The sequence below is a fragment of the Sminthopsis crassicaudata genome, chromosome 4 (genome assembly GCF_048593235.1).
Source record: "Sminthopsis crassicaudata isolate SCR6 chromosome 4, ASM4859323v1, whole genome shotgun sequence".
NCBI classification, from domain to species: Eukaryota; Metazoa; Chordata; class Mammalia; order Dasyuromorphia; family Dasyuridae; genus Sminthopsis; species Sminthopsis crassicaudata.
Window position 1 is genome coordinate 309971521 of NC_133620.1, and position 20166 is coordinate 309991686.

Below are 20166 nucleotides of genomic sequence, written 5' to 3' on the forward strand. Positions count from 1 at the left end.
AAAAAAAACAACTTTTTGGTCAGCCCCAGGTTTAAAGTGAAAGAATCCACTTATTCCTGAATTATTAGTTGAAAAATGAAAGTTTATTGTTGGATAGAAACCAATTTGCTAAGAGACTGATTTCTATAGTGCTGCCACTATTAAGGAAATGGAATTTTGCACTGAGAAAGGAATGCCTCCTCAGCAGGCAAAAGGGTCCTAGCAAATTGCTTAGGCCTTTTGCAAGGAGTGAGTTTAAAGGAACCTGATATATGAGTATCTTGGTGGGGAGCTGGGACACCCTGAGCTGATCAGACCAGGATTTTTCCATTGAATGAGAATTTAGAATTTCAACAAGAGCAATGGGAGTTGATTTGCCCTTGAATAGTGTTACTTCTCTCATGTTAACGGATAACAGAGTTATGGAGTAAAGTATATTGCAAGAATACTGGAAATTCAGGAAAGTGCTAGCTTTAAAAGAACTTCAAATGCCAAAGAAAGGATCTTATATCCTGAAGTTAATAAAAAGCCAACAGGGTTTACAGATGGGTATATGTAGCATGGTTAGACCTGCATATTAGGACAATCAGATTGACAGCTGAGTAGAAGATGGAATACATAGAGATTTGAGGCAGTGAAGAAACTGACTGTAACAGTCCAGGCACGAGGTGATTAGAGCCTGAACTATAGTTGTATCAGTGTCACAGAAAAAATATTTCAAGCCAACCTGATAACAAACTAGCAGAGCTTTTGATACCAAACTTTCCTAAATTCTCAGAGCCATTAACAAACTCTTGGAAAGGATCTGACTTCAAGATAAGGATTTAGGAAGAAATTTTAAGAAGTATTCTATTCATGTTTTAGAATAAACTCTCTCAAAATCAGAGTCTCCAGGGCTACAGTCATCACTATATTTTCATATATTTATTGATAGCACCTGAGTCATACTTAGAGGGTTTTTTACTTCTCAGAAATTCAGCATTTTTCTCTTTGGACCTACATCCTTAACTACTCAATAGGGGATTCAAAATATTTTTCAGCCATTCTCCAAGTTCTAACTGGGTGTCTTCAGGGAACTGGCTGGAAAGGGTCACAAAAAGACAGATCTTAAAATTTACATTTTTAAACTGCAGGGTATGATACATTCTTCAGGTGACAAGACAAATTGAATAGTCCCTCTTATCTCTAATAGCAGTATATTATTTTGTTTTTCATATTTCTAACAGTGCAAGTATGGTCAATATTTCCAACACATAAATGAACATGTAATTGAATATAGCCTCAAATAATGATTATAGCTAACTACAGTGATTACTGCAGGTTCTTCCTTGTGACATGCTTTCTAGTTTCTTGTTCTAGTATATAATCACTAAATCATCACACTTTCCTCAGGCTTAAAGGATTTGCCAAAAGCCATCTTGTCTACTTTTCTACTTAAGGATTGTATCCTGCCTAGCTGAGAAATTGATGAAAATTTCTCCTATTCACAATCATCTCCAGGCATAATGATTCCCCAATCTTACTTAAGTCATTCATTGAAACATTTGAAAGTTTTGTCTCTTTTATGCCACTTGCAACTTTGAAATTTCTCGCTCTCTCATAGAGAAACTAGAGAGCTCATTTAACTATCCCACTATCCTCAGAAGAAAATCTTAAGGTTATACTTACCTGTTGCAGGTTTGGCTGTACGCACTGGAGTATAGTGGTTTTTTGAGGAGGATCTGACTGGTGTGTTCTCTTTGGGAGAGGTATCAATAGCTGAGATAGTCTCTCTTTCACAGTGTGCTATTGGGATTGGTCCCTGTTGCCTTAAGATGTCAGCAAGAGCTCTGAAACAACAGATAGATGACAAAATTAGATTTAAAAAACATATGCATATAGCATGCTAGGACTTCTAGCTTACTTATCACTAATATGTTGATGCATAGTCCCATACAGGGATTGCTGTTGATGTTCAGTTTTCTCTCAGTGTGTCCAATTCTTCATGACCCTACTGTTTTTGTTTGTTTGTTTTTTGTTTTTTTTTTTTTTTTTTTTTTTTGTGCAAATATAGTGAAGTAGTTTCTTACTTCCTTCTCCATCTCATTTTACAATTGATGAAACTGAGGCAAAAAGAGTTAAATGATTTTCCCAGAGCCACATAGCTAGTAAATATCTAAATTTGAAGTCAGAAAAGCAAGTCTTCCTGACTCTAGGCACTCTGTCCATTGCCATCTAATTGCCTTATACAGGGATTGACAAAGGGTGATGGTGTCAGTATTACCTAAGGACTGGGAGTGAGAAAGGTAGAGTTTCTGTGAGCCTGGTTTGTTCTTTTCTTATTTAATTTTAATATGGTCTACATGTTCCTTATACCTGTGTAATGTCCTTCTCTGAAATGTAATGTTCTCTGGGAGCTGATTTCTTGGGGAGCTTCTGGAGGCAGCCTTCATTTCAGTTCAGCATAATCACCCCAAATTCAGCCAGGAGTTAAATCCAAATCCTTTATTTTTTCCTTTAAAGTCTTGTCTCTTTTCCTGGGCCTGGTTAGCTTTCTTAGAGGCCTATTTCTCTCCTTGGTTCTGAGAGCTCTCTCCAAATGTCTCCAGCCAGCACAAAGGTGGAAGTTGGAATGAATCTTCTCTGCCTCCGAGAGTGGGATTGTGGGCTTCTGACTTGTGAATCTCCCGAAGTCCAAGAGTAGGCTTGTCCTCTAGTGAGCTTGTAAACTCCTTCTTATATATGTTCTTTAAAGGTGTGCCCACAGTGGGCACAAAAGCTTATTATGCCCAGATATGATGAACATGGGAAGACAGGGTCCCTCTTGGCAAGAGAAACTCATTGATGTTTTCATTATGGAAAAGTTGAACATCTGAGAAGCCAATGTAGATATGGAGATAGAGTGAGAGGACAGGGTGAGAGAATAAAACCCCAAACCCAATGTTCAAAATGCCCACTGTGGCACAGTGTCTTATAATCTCCTCTAAAGGAGCACTTTTGTGTATTCCCCATATAATTCTTTTGAAAATCTCATTGGCATTTTCCTTAGCCAGATGTCTGGTCATTATTTCTGTAGCTGCATTTTCTCCAATGGTTCTTGTGACAGCTGTTTGCAGACATCCCACAAAACTAGCAAAGGGTTTATTGGGACCTTGCTCTATTTTTGTGAAGGCTTTACTTTCATCTTTTTCTGGGAGAGAACTTCAAGCTTTAATTGCAGCCTTAGAAATTTGCTCATACACTGTTATGGGATAAATAATCTGTGGTGAATTCTCTCCATACTGACCTGTTCACCAGCTAGTTGGTCAAAAGTGATTTGTATGTTAATTCTAATTGGCCTATTGCTTCTGGCTTGAATCCTATATAATTCATGATACTCCGAAAACCACAACAAGTTTTGTCCAAGTTCTAAACATGTCCTAGCTATGGATTTCCAAACACTAGGAGTTAGGATTTCATAAGCCAAATTACCCAGTAATATTTTAACATAAGGTAATGTAGCTCCATAGAGTGCAACCTTTTTTCAAATCCTTAATTTTTTCCAGATCAAAAGGAATGTATCTTCTCCTTTTTTGATCTGAAGAGTTAAGCTCTTCAATCACAGGGTATGCATTTATAAAATTACATACATCCTGTCGTTGCCTTTTGTAATCTTGTCATAGGCTGTTTCATAGATGCAGCTGACTGTGTCACTGCTCCTTCCCCTCCTCCTTCTCATGAATTAACCCATGAAGGGTTAATTGAGGGAGGAGGAGATGGGAAATGTTCCTGTTGTGAAGTGACACACTCAGAATTGTACTTAACTCCATTCATATCTAATTCTTCATTCTTTTCACCTAGTTTAGTTGGGTCCTCCCTCTCCTGCTCTTTCTTCTTTTTCCTTAGTCTAACACTTATATAATTTCTTAAAGCCAGTTGTATTAAATTGTATGTATGAAGTGTATCTTTGGAAATTGAGTTTGGATTGGAATTGTAGTTTTCACCTAGTTGCTCTCCTACTAATTTCCACTTGTCTGGATCCAATTCTTTTTCCTTGGAAAACCAAGGAGATGTGTGCTGTATAGTTTTTAAAAGTTCAGTGATCTGCTCCCAAATTATAATTAAACCTTGGCTTTTCATAACCCTGACAATGCTCTCTACACATTTTCCTTGAAGAGAAACAGAAGGCTGTTTTCTAAACATCTGTGCCATTTCAGCTGAAATACTACTTTAGTTCTTTAACAAAGTTTCCTTGTTGTACTAACCCTAATTTCTGGGTCACAGATGAAGGTTTTTGGTCCCACATTCAGACACCAAAATATAATCTCCTTCTCTAAAATGTAATGTTCTCTGGGAGCAGGTTTCCTGGGGAGCTTCTAGAGGCAGCCTTCTTGTTCTCTAGTGGGCTTGTGAACTCCTCCTTTTATATGCTCGTGAATGTGTGAACTAATGTGTGAATTCCCTTAAAGGTGTGAACTCCTTTAAAGGTGTGAATCAAGTACATAAGCATTAGTACCTTGTTTCAAGTTCTGGCCCATAACGCACCTGCTCTGCACCCTATGTCCATAATAACTTCCCTTGTTGTTCCATCTTTAATGAACAACTACAACAGTTAGCCAGAGGAATGTCAGGGAGTTGAAACATTAATAAACTAATCAAAAAGCATTGATTAAACCCTACCATGTTCCAGACATCATGGTAGGTGTCTGATGATTTAAGGGAAAAAAAGAAAAAGAAAAAGTCTCTGACTTCAAGGAATTTATATTAATTCTATCAAGGGAAATAATAGGCATATAAATGTGTGGGGGGGAGGGGGGTACATGCAAGAAAATACCCAATTAAGTGCAAGGCACTTCCATGGAGCAGGCACTACTGATGATTAAGAAAAGTTTTATACAGTGGTGACAATAGAGCCAAACTTTGAAGGATGCTCTGAGTTCTAAGAGGCAGAAGAAAAAATAAAATGCATTCCAGTCATGGGGAATTATGTGGGCAAAGACAATGAGATGGAAAAGGGGAGGAACAGCAAAATTGTATTAGCTGGACTGGGGAAGCAATATAGGAAGAGGGATTATGTGTAATAAGATTGGAAGTATAGGCTAGCACCACATAACAAAAGCCTTTAAGGGGCAAACAGGAGTTAGTATTTAGTCCTATAAGCCATAGTTGGCCACCGGAGCTTCTTGACCAAATGCTTTAAGAATATAATTTTGGGAGCCATGTGGAGGATCACTGATAGAAAATATTTGATATTGCCATTTAGTAGCCACTTTACATAAATTCTAGAAAATAATCAAGAATTGACTGGTCAGGATTTTATACTATATCCATGGGAAATAGAAAATGATTCATATGCTTAAACTACTGGGGTTTACAATTTAGATAGCGACAGAACATATACATTAAAAGAAAACAACAGAAAATAACATTTGAAAAGTGTCAAATGAATGACATTGACAGTCTTGTCAGGAATAGATTGCCATATTTACTTACTCATTGGTGGGGGTAAATGGATTAGAAGTTAGAAAAGAATTTTAACCAGCAGAATAGGTGTTTTAGGAGAGAAACAGCATAATTTAAGAAGAAATCAGTTCAGGGATGGAAGAATGCCAGCAAATGGCTGGAATGCCAACTTCTCAAGATATACAAGTCAAAAAAAACACAGGGAATTGAATTGAGAATTTAAGAATTCTCGATTGTTTGGAAAGGCCCTGGATTAATTCCATAGGAAATGGAATCTAAATGGGAGAATAAGTTTACGGTAACCTAGGGGACAGAATGGTACTTGATGATGAATTGGAGTTTAAAAACTGCCATTATAACTGTAACCTTGCCACAACCTCTGATGATTATGGTCATAACTAGATGTCATTTTGGCCTTATATTTGACTGTCTGCAGATTGCTCTAAATGATAGATTCAATGCCCCAGTCCATCTCTGTGCACTCCTCCAGGATTGCTAGTTGTGCACCTCAAGTTCAGAAAAACAGATACTCTGTATCCTAAACAATTGACTTAAATGTGCATGAGTATTAAATATTTTTCTGTTAAGTTGCTTCTGAAGAACAGAACCTTTTGCAGAAGAAATAATTGTCAGCAGTCTTACAAATTTAGTGACATTTATAAAGCAATTTTATATTTTCTCTGTGCTTTATTAGGATTGCCCAAGCATCTTACCCATGATCTTGTAAGACAGGAAACTGGCACTAAATATTTGTCCCATATGACCTCTGGAGAGAGATGTCTGATGCTTAGAATGTCATTGGTTTACCACAACAAATCAGAAGAGAATAGATATCAAAGATCAAACATTTGGATGTAAGTGTAGAATAAAATAAAATGTCCTGGATTCTAGTTCTTCCTCTGCCTCTAATTTGATATGTGACTGTCAACAACTAATTTCTCCTTTCTGGGTCTCAAAGTATCCTCTTAAAAAATAGCATAATCAGACTAGAGAACTGATAAGATCTCTTCCAGCTCTGACGCTCTTTAGTTCTGTCATTAATTGGCCATTAAGGTCACCAACTCCTATTCCCCTGTTCCCATTCACTCATCAGCTGTCTATGATGAGAAAAGTCAATGGAATACACTTTTGGTGAATTTATAAATCACTTCCCCTTTTAGCAATGATATTGAAAAAATGACTGAAATCCCTATATTTTGACATGGAGGCCACATGGAATGCCAAATGTCACAAGGAGCTCAATGACATGAATAAAATTCCTATATAAACCAAAATATTAAATCAACATTGTTAACTTAACAAATTATGTTATACAAATGTAATAGGATATTACTCAGAAAAAGCATAAAAAGACTTAAATGAATTGAATTAGCATAAAGCAATCAGACTCAGGAAAATCATATTACAAATGATTATAAAATTTAAATGGAAAGAAATACAAGGAAATTGAATACTTTGCAATTATAATGACTCTGTATAGGTGCACTGGAATCAGATAACCAAACACTTAAGGCTAATTACCTATTGGACAATAACTCTATTAGTATATGTTTGGGAAAATGGCCCTTCTCACTATTTCGTGCTGGCTTGATCATTTAGTGTATACAGATAATCATAGGAGGGATTAAAGGGTGGAGTGAGACAAGCCAGAGTCACTTTGGAGGAGGACGAGGAGAAGGGAGATTGGTGGAGAGCTTGTGGCAGTTTTGTCCATCCCCTTCTCTTCTCCCCTAAAGCCAAGGACTTTTACTTATCCTGACTCTGGCTGATTCTGAGGGCTCCAGGGAGCCTACCCAGAACTTACAGCTAACCTTAATGAACTGAGTCTACATCAATAAAACACAAAGGGAAGTAAAGATTTGAATAATTCAGTTATGCTACATAGAAAGTTGAAATATATAATTTGTGCACTTAGTGGACTTTTTCCTTTTTTATTTGGGTTGAAAGGAGGAAAATGGATTAATCAAGGTGTATAAAGTATTAGGGAAGATATGAGAAGTATTCATATGAGAAGAAATTTCACATACTTATAGGAGATTAATGAAAAGCTATAGAATTAAAGAAGCTGTCAAGAATAATGAAGTAAATAAAGAAGGGAAAGGGACCTGTATGTGCAAGAATGTTTGTGGCAGCCCTCTTTATAGTGGCCAGAAACTGGAAACTAAATGGATGCCCATCAATTGGAGAATGGCTGAATAAATTGTGGTATATGAATATTATGGAATATTATTGTTCTGTAAGAAATGACCAACAAGATGATTTCAGAAAGGCCTGGAGAGACTTACATAAACTGATGCTGAGTGAAATGAGCAGGACCAGGAGATCGTTGTATACTTCAACAACAATACTATATGATGATCAATTCTGATGGATGTGGCCATCTTCAACAATGTGATGAACCAAATCAGTTCCAATAGAGCAACAATGAACTGAACCAGCTACACCCAGCAAAAGAACTCTGGGAGATGACTATGAACCACTACATAGAATTCCCAATCCCTCTATTTTTGTCTGCCTGCATTTTTTATTTCATTCACAGGCTAATTGTACACTATTTCAAAGTCCAATCTTTTTTGTACGGCAAAACAACTGTTTAGACATGTATACATATATTGTATTTAATTTATACTTTAAGATATTTAACATATATTGGTCAACCTGCCATCTGGGCAGGGGAGGGAAGGAGGGGAAAAATTAGAACAAAAGATTTGGTAATTGTCAATGTTGTAAAATTACCCATGCATATATCTGGCAAATAAACACTATTAAAAAAAAAAAAAAAAAAGAATAATGAAGTAAAGTTAGCATGTGGTAGTAGGGAAAAACAAAAACAAAAAATTGGATTTAAACCCGGGTCACTTGGGTCCAAACTCTAGCTTACTATCTATATGATTTGGGTTTTAGTTCTATTTATGAGTGAGTGATAGTCACTCATAAAACAGTTTGACTAGATAACCTGCAAGGTCCATTCCCACTTCTAAATTCTATCATTCTGAAACATAAAACATTCAAGTTTCAGATTATTTTGTAGATCACCAAGCCCCTATATAATCCCTCTGGTTCTATGGTAAAGTCAGGCCACTTCCCTAAGAAATAAGCATTTTAATTATGGAATGTGACATAAAGGATTATTTCTAGCATGCTTATTTTTGTGGTAGTACTAGTAGTAGAAGAAGAAGATGTGGCAAATATTCTTCTAACAAGTTTTAAGAGAATATTCCATGTCTTAAAATGTTGAGTTATAGTTGAAACCTGAATAGTGGGTCCTGTGGCTATAATTGCCTGGACTGTGATTCAGAGGATTGTCATTAAGGTGATTTCTGGAACTCAAGGAACCTTGCATTATGTCACAATGCATATTTCTCTTTCCCCTACTCCTCAATAAAGAAAGGTCTTTAGGTCTCTCCTATACCAAGTAATCTATGACAACATGAAAGTATGTCAGAAATTTGTGTCTTGCTCAAGTCTCTCCTGCCCATTCAGGTGGTCAAAAACAGTTTCTATAGAAAACAGGAAGAAAAATAGTGATATTATCTACCAGCATCAGGATCTTTCTCTTCTCTCCTGTCCTTCTCCATTTTCATTCCTCATTCTCTAGGGCATTTAATAAATATTATGTTAATTCTAAACTTTTTCATTTTTATCTAATTAATTTGTAAATGCCAGAGGAAATGGGTTAAGGTATGAGCTATTTTATACAGCTGCAATATTGATCACTCAAAAGCAATGAAAGAGATTTTGTAAAATAATGTGGTAAGAGGGGAAGATTGGGGGATGGAGAAGATTGCAACCAGGGAACAAAACTAGAGTAATGAGGGAAGAAGAAAGGAAAGATGAATAAGCAAAATATGAGAGGGCAAATGTCATATAGTATACCACTTTTAAAGGGCATACTTTTAAAGTAACTGAATCAACAACTCCAAATGACAATAACTTAGTTTCTATAATATTTTAAAGTTTACAAAATGCTTCACAATAACACTATGAAGGTACAATCTAGACATGGCAATAATGCAAAGATGCATTAGATGGAATAGAGTGCAACTCTACTGCACTACCACAACTTTCCCCATCTTCTTCCCATGCACATACACACAAATGCACTGAAGAAAAGCAAAAGGCAAAAGTTTTCTCTGCCTAGGACAGCGACAAGGAAGTGGTTTGTGTTGGTTATCAATGACTAGGATGAAAGGGATAGATATAAAGTTGGAAGGATAACTAACATCCAAGATGAAAGAATAACAATTCAAGAAGAACTTCATGAGCTAGGCTACACCAATGGCATCAAACTCAAATACAAAGAATCTCTACTGGCTACATATTGACATAGAATACTACAAATTTAACATTAGATATCTTGTACTATATTTTACTTATTTTCTAAGACATCTGTTAATAACATTTTAATATGATTTATTTGGAATATTTGCTGACAGTAAGAACCACAAGTTTGATATAATCATTGTGCTGAGAAAATTCAATAGGGAAAAATTTTAAATCTTGAATTTAGATACAAAATATCAATTCTACACACATAATATGGATAAAGCATAGATAGATCACCATTGTTCTGAAAATGAACTGTTAGTTTCAATGGACTTCTAGTTCAAAATGAGTTAGCAGTGTGATATCACAGCTAAGAAGAATAATACAATTTAGGTTAAATTGTGAGGGGCTTAGCTTCCAGGAAGAAGAATTGTCACATTCCCATTATACTTTGTCAGTATCAAACCTCATTTGTAATACTGTATCCAATTCTGGACATTATAGTTTAAGAAAGACACTGAAAAGCTGGACAATATCTGGAGGAGAACAACCAAGATGGTAATGGGCCTTAAATCCAAGATATATGAAGATATATTGATAGAATGGGTCATATTTAACCTTCTTTTTGAAGGATTGTAAATGTAAAGGAAAAATTAGACTTATTCTGTTTCATTCCAGAGGTTAGAAGTAAAAATAATGGGTTGCAAGGAGATTAATTTAATCTTGATTTCAGGAAGAAAAGAATCATTATATATATATATATATATATATATATATATATATATATATATATATATATATATATATATATACGTACATGAACTTTCTTGAAAAGTGATAGATTTTCCCTTCCCTCCTTGAATGGCTTCATTTTTAAAATATGTTATTGTGAGCGTTCCTTTTTGTTTGACTTGGATTAGAGAGATGTGGACATTTCTTACAACTCTAAAATTTTGATTCTCATTCTGAAGTTCATACTATGCAAATTTGTCATAAAATCTACATTTTAGTGACTGTTATCTATCAAATTTTGGAACATTTCTCTTCCATCTTCCTTAAATTCAGTGGCTGGCTCACAGCCTCTCTCTTCATACTAACAGACTTCAAAATATATATTGACAATTTCCCAAATAAACAAATACCCTAATTCTCAGTTCCTTAGTCTATTTGATTCCTCCCAATAAGTATTCCATTTTCACTTTTGCAAATTCTAAAATTTATTTTTCCACTCCTAATTTCATTCCATCTTTTTCCATGCCTTACAAATTCTTCTTCATCCTCACTATAATCTCCATTATCTCCACCAATTCCTTCACAGATCATTGCATACTGGTTTAACTATCCTCTCTTCCCTATCTTGATTCCTTGGTTAATCAACTGAACTCTACTCTTGAACCTCTCTTCTAGTTATCTTCTAAATACCAATCATGTCTTGCCAAACCAAAGCCCTTATTTACTCCCACCATCTGTTACCTTTGTTCCTACTCATGTGATTCTGAATGAAGCTAAAAAAATTCATAAAATTATGCTAATTTGGTCTACTATAAACTTCTCTTATTTATTATTAATTCAACCCTCCATGGAGTAAGACATATATTATATTCTAATATATTCTTTCAAAAGTCTAACATCACACTGTCCACACCTAATTAAACATTGCATTCATATCTCTTCTTAAGGCTCCCATAGCATCTTTCCCCTCATCCTCTCAGTCAAAGGCCTTATGCTTCATCAAAAGTTTAAGGCCAGGCAGAGCGAAGTGGCAGAGAGGACACACACTTATTTTTGAGCTCTCCTTCTACCCTCACACTAAAAACAAAATTTAACTTCTGATATAGTGCTAGACTGACAGAATTCATGAATATTTGGAGTGCAGCAAATTACCAGCAGAAGATAACTTCAAAAATCACCAGAAAAGGTCTGTTTTGATCAGGAGCAGGCATGGGAGGAGGCCAGACACAGACATGAAGGCCAGCAAATGCTGAGTAAAACGGGAGTGAGGGGCGGTCTCCACAGGGTAGAAAATCTTCTGGGTGGACTCTAATCACAGTGTTGGCTACTCACCCTGGTTGTAAGCTAGTAGATCAGCAGAGATAAAACATCCAACACAAACACAAAAGATAAAAAGTGTACCCCAAAGTCCCAGAGTCTCACAGGACCTGGCCATGCCCACCCAGCATGAGGAGTGACTCAGCATGATCCCAGCACAGCCACTGGATCAGTGCAGCCACTGATTCCAGCACAGCCACTGATCCCAAAGAAGCCGCTGTCGCTTCCTGATCTGTAGAGGAAGATTTGAACCTTTTTGCCCTGAAAGCAGATCCCCAATTTAAAAAAAAAAAAAATGAGTAAAAAGGCAAAGTGAGCTCGAATTATAGGCAGCTGCTACATTGAAAGAGAACATATTTCAAACCCCGAGGAGACTAAAAACAGATTGTCTCCAGATAAAGCCCCAAAGGATGATATAACCTGGTCCCGACCAGACAAGACTCTCCTAGAAGAAATTGAAAAGGATATTAAGACAGAGCTACAAGAAAAACTGGGATAAGGAAAGGGAAACTCTAAAAGAATCTAGAAAAGGCATTATAATTCATTAAAATAAAGATTTGATAAAGTGGAAAAAGAAAACAACTCCCTGATATGTGAAATGGAAAAGGCAAAGCACTCCCAGGAAAACAGAATTTGTGAATTAGAAAAAGAAAATAACTCCATAAAAAATTTGTGAAATGGGGAAAAAAAATCCATAGAACAAAACAACTCATTTAAAAACTCAATTGGACAATTACAAAAAGAAGTAAATAAAAAGTAAATGAAGAAAATAATTCATTAAAAATCAGAATTGAAAAAATAGAAATGAATGTCCCTATGAGACATCAAAAATCAGTCAAGCAAAACCCCCCAAAAAATTAAAAATAGAAAAAACTGTTAAATACCTGCTTGGGAAAACAACATACCTAGAAAATAGATCTAGAAGAGATAATTTAAGGATTATTGGACTCCCTGAAAATCATGATGAAAAAAAGAGCCTAGACACTATTTTTAAGGAAATCATCAAAGAGAACTGCCCAGATGTCATAGAATCAGAAGGTAAAGTGACCATTAAAAGAATTCATTGAACACTTATTGAGACACCAAAATTTAAACTCCAAGGAATATTGTGGATAAATTTCAGAACTATCGTAACAAGGAACAAATATTACAAGCAGCCAGAAAAAATAATTCAAATACTGCCACAATAAGGATTACTCAGAATCAAGCAGCTTCCACATTAAATGACTGAAGGGCCTGGAATCTGATATTCTGAAAAGCAAAGGAACTTGGAATGCAGCCAAGAATAAACTACCTAGATAAACTGAGCATTTTCTTCCAGGGAAAAAGATGCACATTCAGTGAAACAGGTGAATTCCATTTATTTCTGATGAAAAAAAACAGAGCTAGACAAAAAATTTGACCTCCAAATACAGGAATCAAGAGAAGCATAAAAAGGTAAAAAGAATTCTTGAGAACTGTATTTCTGTGATGGGCATAAATAGAGAGTGCATATGTAAATTGATTTTACTATTATAATATAAACAGGTACTGGAGGTACCAGATAAGGGAAAAGTGGAGGTAAAAAAAAGGGGAATTATATCTCACAAAGAGGGAAAGGAAACCTATTGTATCTGAGGTAAAGAAGAGAGGGGATGAACATTGTGTGAATCTTACTCTTATCAGATTTGGCTCAAAGAGAAAATAGACATATTTGTTTTACAGAGAAACTTCTCTCACCTTATTGAAAAGTTGGAGGGAAAAAATGAAAAGAGAAGGGGTAGGCTAAATAGAAGGGAATACAGAATTAGTAAGGGAAAGGTACAAGGAAAGGGAAGGGACTTAGGGGGAGGGATTCTAAAGGGGAAGGGCTACTTGAGTCAAGTGGTGCCCATAAGTTTAATACTGGGGATGGGGGTAAAGGGGAAAGGAAAGAGAAAAGTATAATATGAGGATAATACAATGGCAGAAATAAAGAATTAGTAGTTTTAACCATAAATGTGAATGGGGTAAATTCTCCCATAAAATGGAGGCAGATAGCAAACTGAATTAAAAGCCAAAATTCTAAAATATGTTGTTTCCAGGAAAGACATTTAAAGCAGGGTGATACATACAAAGTAAATGTAAAAGGCTGGAGCAGAATCTGTTATGCTTCAGATGAGGTAAAAAAAAAAGCAGGGGTAGCCATCCTGATCTCAGATCAAGAAAAAACAAAAATTGGTCTAATTAAAAGAGGTAAGGAAAGAAACTATATCTTCCTAAAGAGTACTATAGATAATGAAACAATATCAATACTAAACATATGCATACCAAGTGGTATGGCATCTAAATTCTTAAAGAAGTTAAGAGAGCTGAAAGAAGAAATAGACAGCAAAACTAATAGTGGGAAATCTCAATCTTGCACTCTCAAAACTAGATAAATCAAACCACAGAATAAATAACAAAGAAGCTAAAGAGGTAAATAGAACACTAGAAAAGTTAAGTATGATAGATCTTTAGAGAAAATTGAATGGTGATAGAAAGGAGTACACTTTCTTCTCAGAACTTCATGGAACCTATACAAAAACTGACCATATATTAGGACAGGAGGACCTCAAAATCAAATGCAGAGAGACAGAAATAGTAAATGCATTCTTTTCAGATCTTGATACAATAAAAACTACATTCAATAAAAATCCAGGGGAAAATAGACCATAAATTATTTGGAAATTAAATAATCTCATCCTAAAGAAAGAATGGGTGAAGCAGCTAATCATAGATACAATTAATAATTTCATCCAAGAGAATGACAATAATGAGACAATATACCAAAATTTAAAGGATGCAGCTAAAGTGGTAATAAGGAGAAATTTTATATCTCTAGAGATTTACTTGCATAAAATAGAGAAAAAGAAAATCAATGAATTGGGCTTGCAACTAAAAAAGCTAGAAAAAAGAGCAAATTTAAAATCCCCAATCAAACACTAAACTTGAAATTCTAAAAATAAAAGGAGAAATTAATAAAATCGAAAGTTAAAAAAACCTATTGAACTAAGAAACAAAACTAAGTTGGTTATAGGAAAAAAACTAACAAAATAGATAAACCTTTGGTAAATTTGATTAGAAAAAGGAAAGAAGAAAATCAAATTGTTAGTCTTAAAAATGGAAAGGGAGAACTTTTTACTAATGAAGAGGAAATTAGAACAATGATTAGGAGTTACTTTGCCCAACTTTATGTCAATAAATTCAGTAATCTAAGTGAAATGGATGAATACCTACAAAAATATAGGTTGCCCAGATTAACAGTGGAGGAAATAAATTGTTTAAATAGTACCATTTTAGAAAAAGAAATAGAACAAGCTATAAATCAACTCTCCAAGAAAAACTCCTCAGTACCAGATGGATTTACATGTACGTTTTACTAGACATTTAAAGAACAATTAACCCCAATACTATATAAATTATTTGAAAAAAATGGCTCCTGGTGGCAAGCACTCCTCCTTAGTTTTTCCACTGAAATCAAGATTCCAGAAGGCCTTTAAGAAAGCTAACTAGGCCCCCGGAAAGGAGACAAGACTTTGAAAGAGAAAATAAAGGATTTGGACTTTAACACCTGGCTGTTCTCATGGTGATTAATGAACTAAAATGACCCCAAGAAACTGAACTAGAGAACATTACATTTACTCTCCCACTTTCTTTTGTTTTAGAACATAAGGTGGTCACACTCTCCCTGACATCTCAAGGTGAGAATCCCCCAAAAGGAGGTGATCACACCTTCCCTGACTCCTCAAAAAAAGGAGTGAAAACATCAAAAAAGGAGGCAATCATGCCCTCCCTGATGTCTCAGGAAGGGAAATGAAAACACCAAAGGAAATGGGGAATGAAATAAGATCAGCATGTTTCTGAAGAGTCTCACTTGAAACAGATATACATAAATCCATCAACATGGGAGGTATTACACATAATTACATAAGCACATAGCAATATAACAGACTAGTAGTGATGTAACAAATAACATGAATCAATATGAAGAATTATACCTGTCAATAAGTCCTAGAAATAATCCAAAAGGAATCTGTTGTCCATTACTTTATGTGTATAGGGAATCCAATGATTCCTGCAGTTTTGAAATCCTTCAATAGTCTCATCATGTTAGGGAATCCAATGATTCCTGCTGGTTTTGAAGTTCTGTATCAGGCTCATTATCAGCCATGCTCTTTCAGTGCCTTCTCCTTTGCTTTGAGGTTTTTTTTCTCTTTTTCTATCTCTCTCCAGGAACTTGTTGACACCTACCTGATTTCTACTCCATCTGTAGAGATACAAGCAAACCCTCTCCCTCAAGCAGTTAACCTATCTAGTCGTTCTATTTACCACTTTCTAAATCTCTCATCACCTGGTAATTACATTGGAGATATTGCACTAGACACTGTTCTTCTGTTGGGTTAAAAAGCCTATATTCTCCCCAGTTGCAATCCCTTTCTTCCATCTGATTGCTTTTTGGCTTATTGATCATGTAATCCCTTTCTTCTATCAGACTGCTTCTTTGCTGATTGTTCATATCAGAGTCCTGAACTTCTTTTTTTTTTTTTTTTTTTAATTATCTATGCATATATATATATATTTTTATTATATATATATATATATATATATATATATATATATATATATATATTTTATAATATTATCCCTTGTATTCATTTTTCCAAATTACCCCCCCTCCCTCTATTCCCTCCCCCCGACGACAGGCAATACCATACATTTTACATGTGTTACAATATAGTCTAGGTACAATACATGTGTGCCAATATCATTTTCTTGTTGCACAATAAACATTAGAATCCGAAGGTGCATGCAATCTGGGCAGACAGATATTAGTGCTAACAATTTTCATTCCCCTCCCAGTGTTTCTTCTCTGGGTGTAGCTACCTCTGTCCATCATTGATCAACTGGAAGTGAGTTGGATCTTCTTTATGTTGAAGATTTCCACTTCCATCAGAATACATCCTCATACAGTATTGTTGTTGAAGTGTACAGTGATCTTCTGGTTCTACTCATTTCACTCAGCATCAGTTCATGTAAGTCTCTCCAGGCCTCTCTGTATTCCTCCTGCTGATCATTTCTTACCGAGCAATAATATTCCATAACCTTCATATACCACAATTTACCCAACCATTCTCCAACTGATGGACATCCATTCGTCTTCCAGTTTCTAGCTACAACAAAAAGAGCTGCCACAAACATTTTGGCACATATATGTCTCTTTCCGCTCTTTAGTATTTCTTTAGGATATAATCCCAGTAGTAGCGCTGCTGGGTCAAAGGGTATGCACAGTTTGATAACTTTTTGGGCATAATTCCAGATTGCTCTCCAGAATGGCTGGATTCTTTCACAACTCCACCAGCAATGTATTAGTGTCCCAATTTCCCCACATCCCCTCCAACATTTGTCATTATTTGTTCCTGTCATCTTAGCCAATCTGACAGGTGTGTAGTGGTATCTCAGAGTGGTCTTAATTTGCATTTCTCTGATCAATAGTGATTTGGAACACTCTTTCATGTGAGTGGATATAGTTTCAATTTCTTCCTCTGAGAATTGTCTGTTCATATCCCTTGACCATTTATCAATTGGAGAATGGTTCGATTTCTTATAAACTATGGTCAGTTCTCTATATATTTTGGAAATGAGACCTTTGTCAGAACCTTTGTTTTTAAAAATATTTTCCCAATTTGTTACTTCCCTTCTAATCTTGTTTGCATTAGTATTATTTGTACAGAAACTTTTTAGTTTGATGTAATCAAAATCTTCTATTTTGTGATCAATAATGATCTCTAGTTCTCCTCTGGTCATACATTCCTTCCTCCTCCACAAGTCTGAGAGGTAGATTATCCTCTGTTCCTCTAATCTATTTATTATCTCCCTCTTTATGCCTAAATCATGGACCCATTTTGATCTTATCTTGGTATATGGTGTTAAGTGTGGATCCATATCTAATTTCTGCCATACTAATTTCCAGTTTTCCCAACAGTTTTTTCTGAATAATGAATTTTTATCCCTAATGTTGGAATCTTTGGGTTTGTCAAAGATTAGATTGCTATAGATGTACCCTTTTTTGTCCTTTGTATCTAATCTGTTCCACTGATCTACCGGTCTATTTCTTAGCCAATACCAAATGGTTTTGGTGACTGCTGCTATATAATATAGCTTTAGATCAGGTACACTTAGACCACCTTCCTCTGAGTTTTTTTTCATTAGTTCCCTTGCAATTCTTGACCTTTTATTCTTCCATATGAATTTTGTTGTTATTTTTTCTAGGTCATTGAAATAGTTTCTTGGGAGTCTGATTGGTATAGCACTAAATAAATAGATTAGTTTGGGGAGTATTGTCATCTTTATTATATTCGCTCGGCCTATCCAAGAGCACTGAATGTCTTTCCAATTATTTAAATCTGATTTTATTTTTGTGGCAAGTGTTTTGTAATTTTTCTCATATAATTCCTGACTTTTCTTTGGTAGATGGATTCCCAAATATTTTATACTCTCAACATTTGTTTGGAATGGAATTTCTCTTTGTATCTCTTGCTGTTGCATTTTGTTAGTGATATATAAAAATGCCGAGGATTTATGTGGATTTATTTTGTATCCTGCCACTTTGCTGAAATTTTGAATTATTTCTAGTAGCTTTTTAGCAGAGTCTTTGGGGTTCTCTAAGTATACCATCATGTCATCTGCAAAAAGTGATAGTTTAATTTCCTCATTTCCTGCTCTAATTCCTTGAATCTCTTTCTCGGCTCTTATTGCCGAGGCTAGCGTTTCTAGTACTATATTGAATAGTAATGGTGATAGTGGGCAACTTTGTTTCACTCCTGATCTTACTGGGAAAGGTTGCAGTTTATTTCTATTGCATATTATGCTTACTGACGGTCTTAAATATATACTCCTGATTATTCTAAGGAATAATCCATTTATTCCTATACTCTCAAGAGTTTTTAGTAGGAATGGATGTTGGATTTTGTCAAATGCTTTTTCTGCATCTATTGAGATGATCATATGGTTCTTATTAATTTGATTATTAATATGGTCAATTATATTAATAGTTTTCCTAATATTAAACCAGCCCTGCATTCCTGGAATAAATCCTACTTGATCATAGTGTATTATCTTGGAGATGATTTTCTGAAGTCTTTTTGCTAATATCTTATTTAAGATTTTAGCATCAATATTCATTAAGGAGATTGGTCTATAATTTTCTTTCTCAGTTTTCGATCTACATGGTTTAGGTATCAGTACCATGTCTGTGTCATAAAAGGAGTTTGGTAGGACTCCTTCATCCCCTATTTTTTCAAATAATTTATATAACATTGGGGCTAATTGTTCTTTAAATGTTTGGTAGAATTCACATGTGAATCCATCTGGCCCTGGGGATTTTTTCCTGGGGAGTTGATTAATAGCTTGTTCTATTTCTTTTTCTGAAATGGGACTATTTAAGCAATTTATCTCCTCCTCTGTTAATCTAGGGAGCCTATATTTTTGGAGGAAGTCATCCATTTCACTTAAGTTATCAAATTTATTGGCATAAAGTTGGGCAAAGTAACTCCTTATTATTTCTCTAATTTCCTCTTCATTGGTGGAAAGATCCCCCTTTTCATTTGTAAGACTATCAATTTGATTTTCCTCTTTCTTTTTTTTGATCAAATTTACCAAAGGTTTATCTATTTTATTGGCTTTTTCATAAAACCAACTCTTGGTTTTATTTATTAATTCAATAGTTTTTTTACTTTCAATATTATTGATTTCTCCTTTTAATTTTTGTATTTCGAGTTTAATTTTTGGTTGGGGGTTTATAATTTGGTCTTTTTCTAGCCTTTTAAGTTGCAAGCCCAATTCGTTAATCTTCTCTTTCTCAATTTTCTTCAAATAAGCCTCTAAAGATATAAAATTTCCCCTTATTACTGCTTTAGCTGCATCCCAAATATTTTGATATGATGTCTCATCATTATCATCATCTTGGGTGAAATTGTTAATTGTTTCTATAATTTGCTCTTTTACCCAGTCATTCTTTAAGATGAGATTATTCAGTTTCCAATTACTTTTTGGTCTATTTACCCCTAACTTTTTACTGAATGTAGCTTTTATTGCATTGTGATCTGAGAAGAAGGCATTTATTATTTCTGCCTTCCTACATTTAATTTTGAGATCTTTATGTCCTAATATATGGTCAATTTTTGTATAGGATCCATGAACTGCTGAGAAGAAAGTATATTCCTTCCTATTGCCATTCAGTTTTCTCCAAAGGTCTATCATACCTAGTTTTTCTAATGTTCTATTTACTTTTTTAATTTCTTTCTTGTTTGTTTTGTGGTTTGATTTGTCTAAATCTGAGAGTGCAAGGTTGAGATCTCCCACTATTATAGTTTTACTGTCTATTTCTTCTTGCAGTTCTCTTAACTTTTCCTTTAGAAAGTTAGATGCTATACCACTTGGTGCATATATGTT

The 20166-nt window shown here is 35.0% G+C and overlaps 1 protein-coding gene across 1 annotated transcript in view; it reads right to left on the reverse strand.

The window, feature by feature from the left end:
- The window catches only part of SHISA6 (shisa family member 6), a 627719-nt gene that overhangs the window by 531110 nt on the left and 76443 nt on the right, over positions 1-20166 (reverse strand). The window contains exon 3 of the mRNA XM_074312049.1: positions 1648-1808. Coding sequence (XP_074168150.1) covers positions 1648-1808 — 161 coding nt within the window. The remainder of the gene's footprint in view (positions 1-1647; positions 1809-20166) is intronic.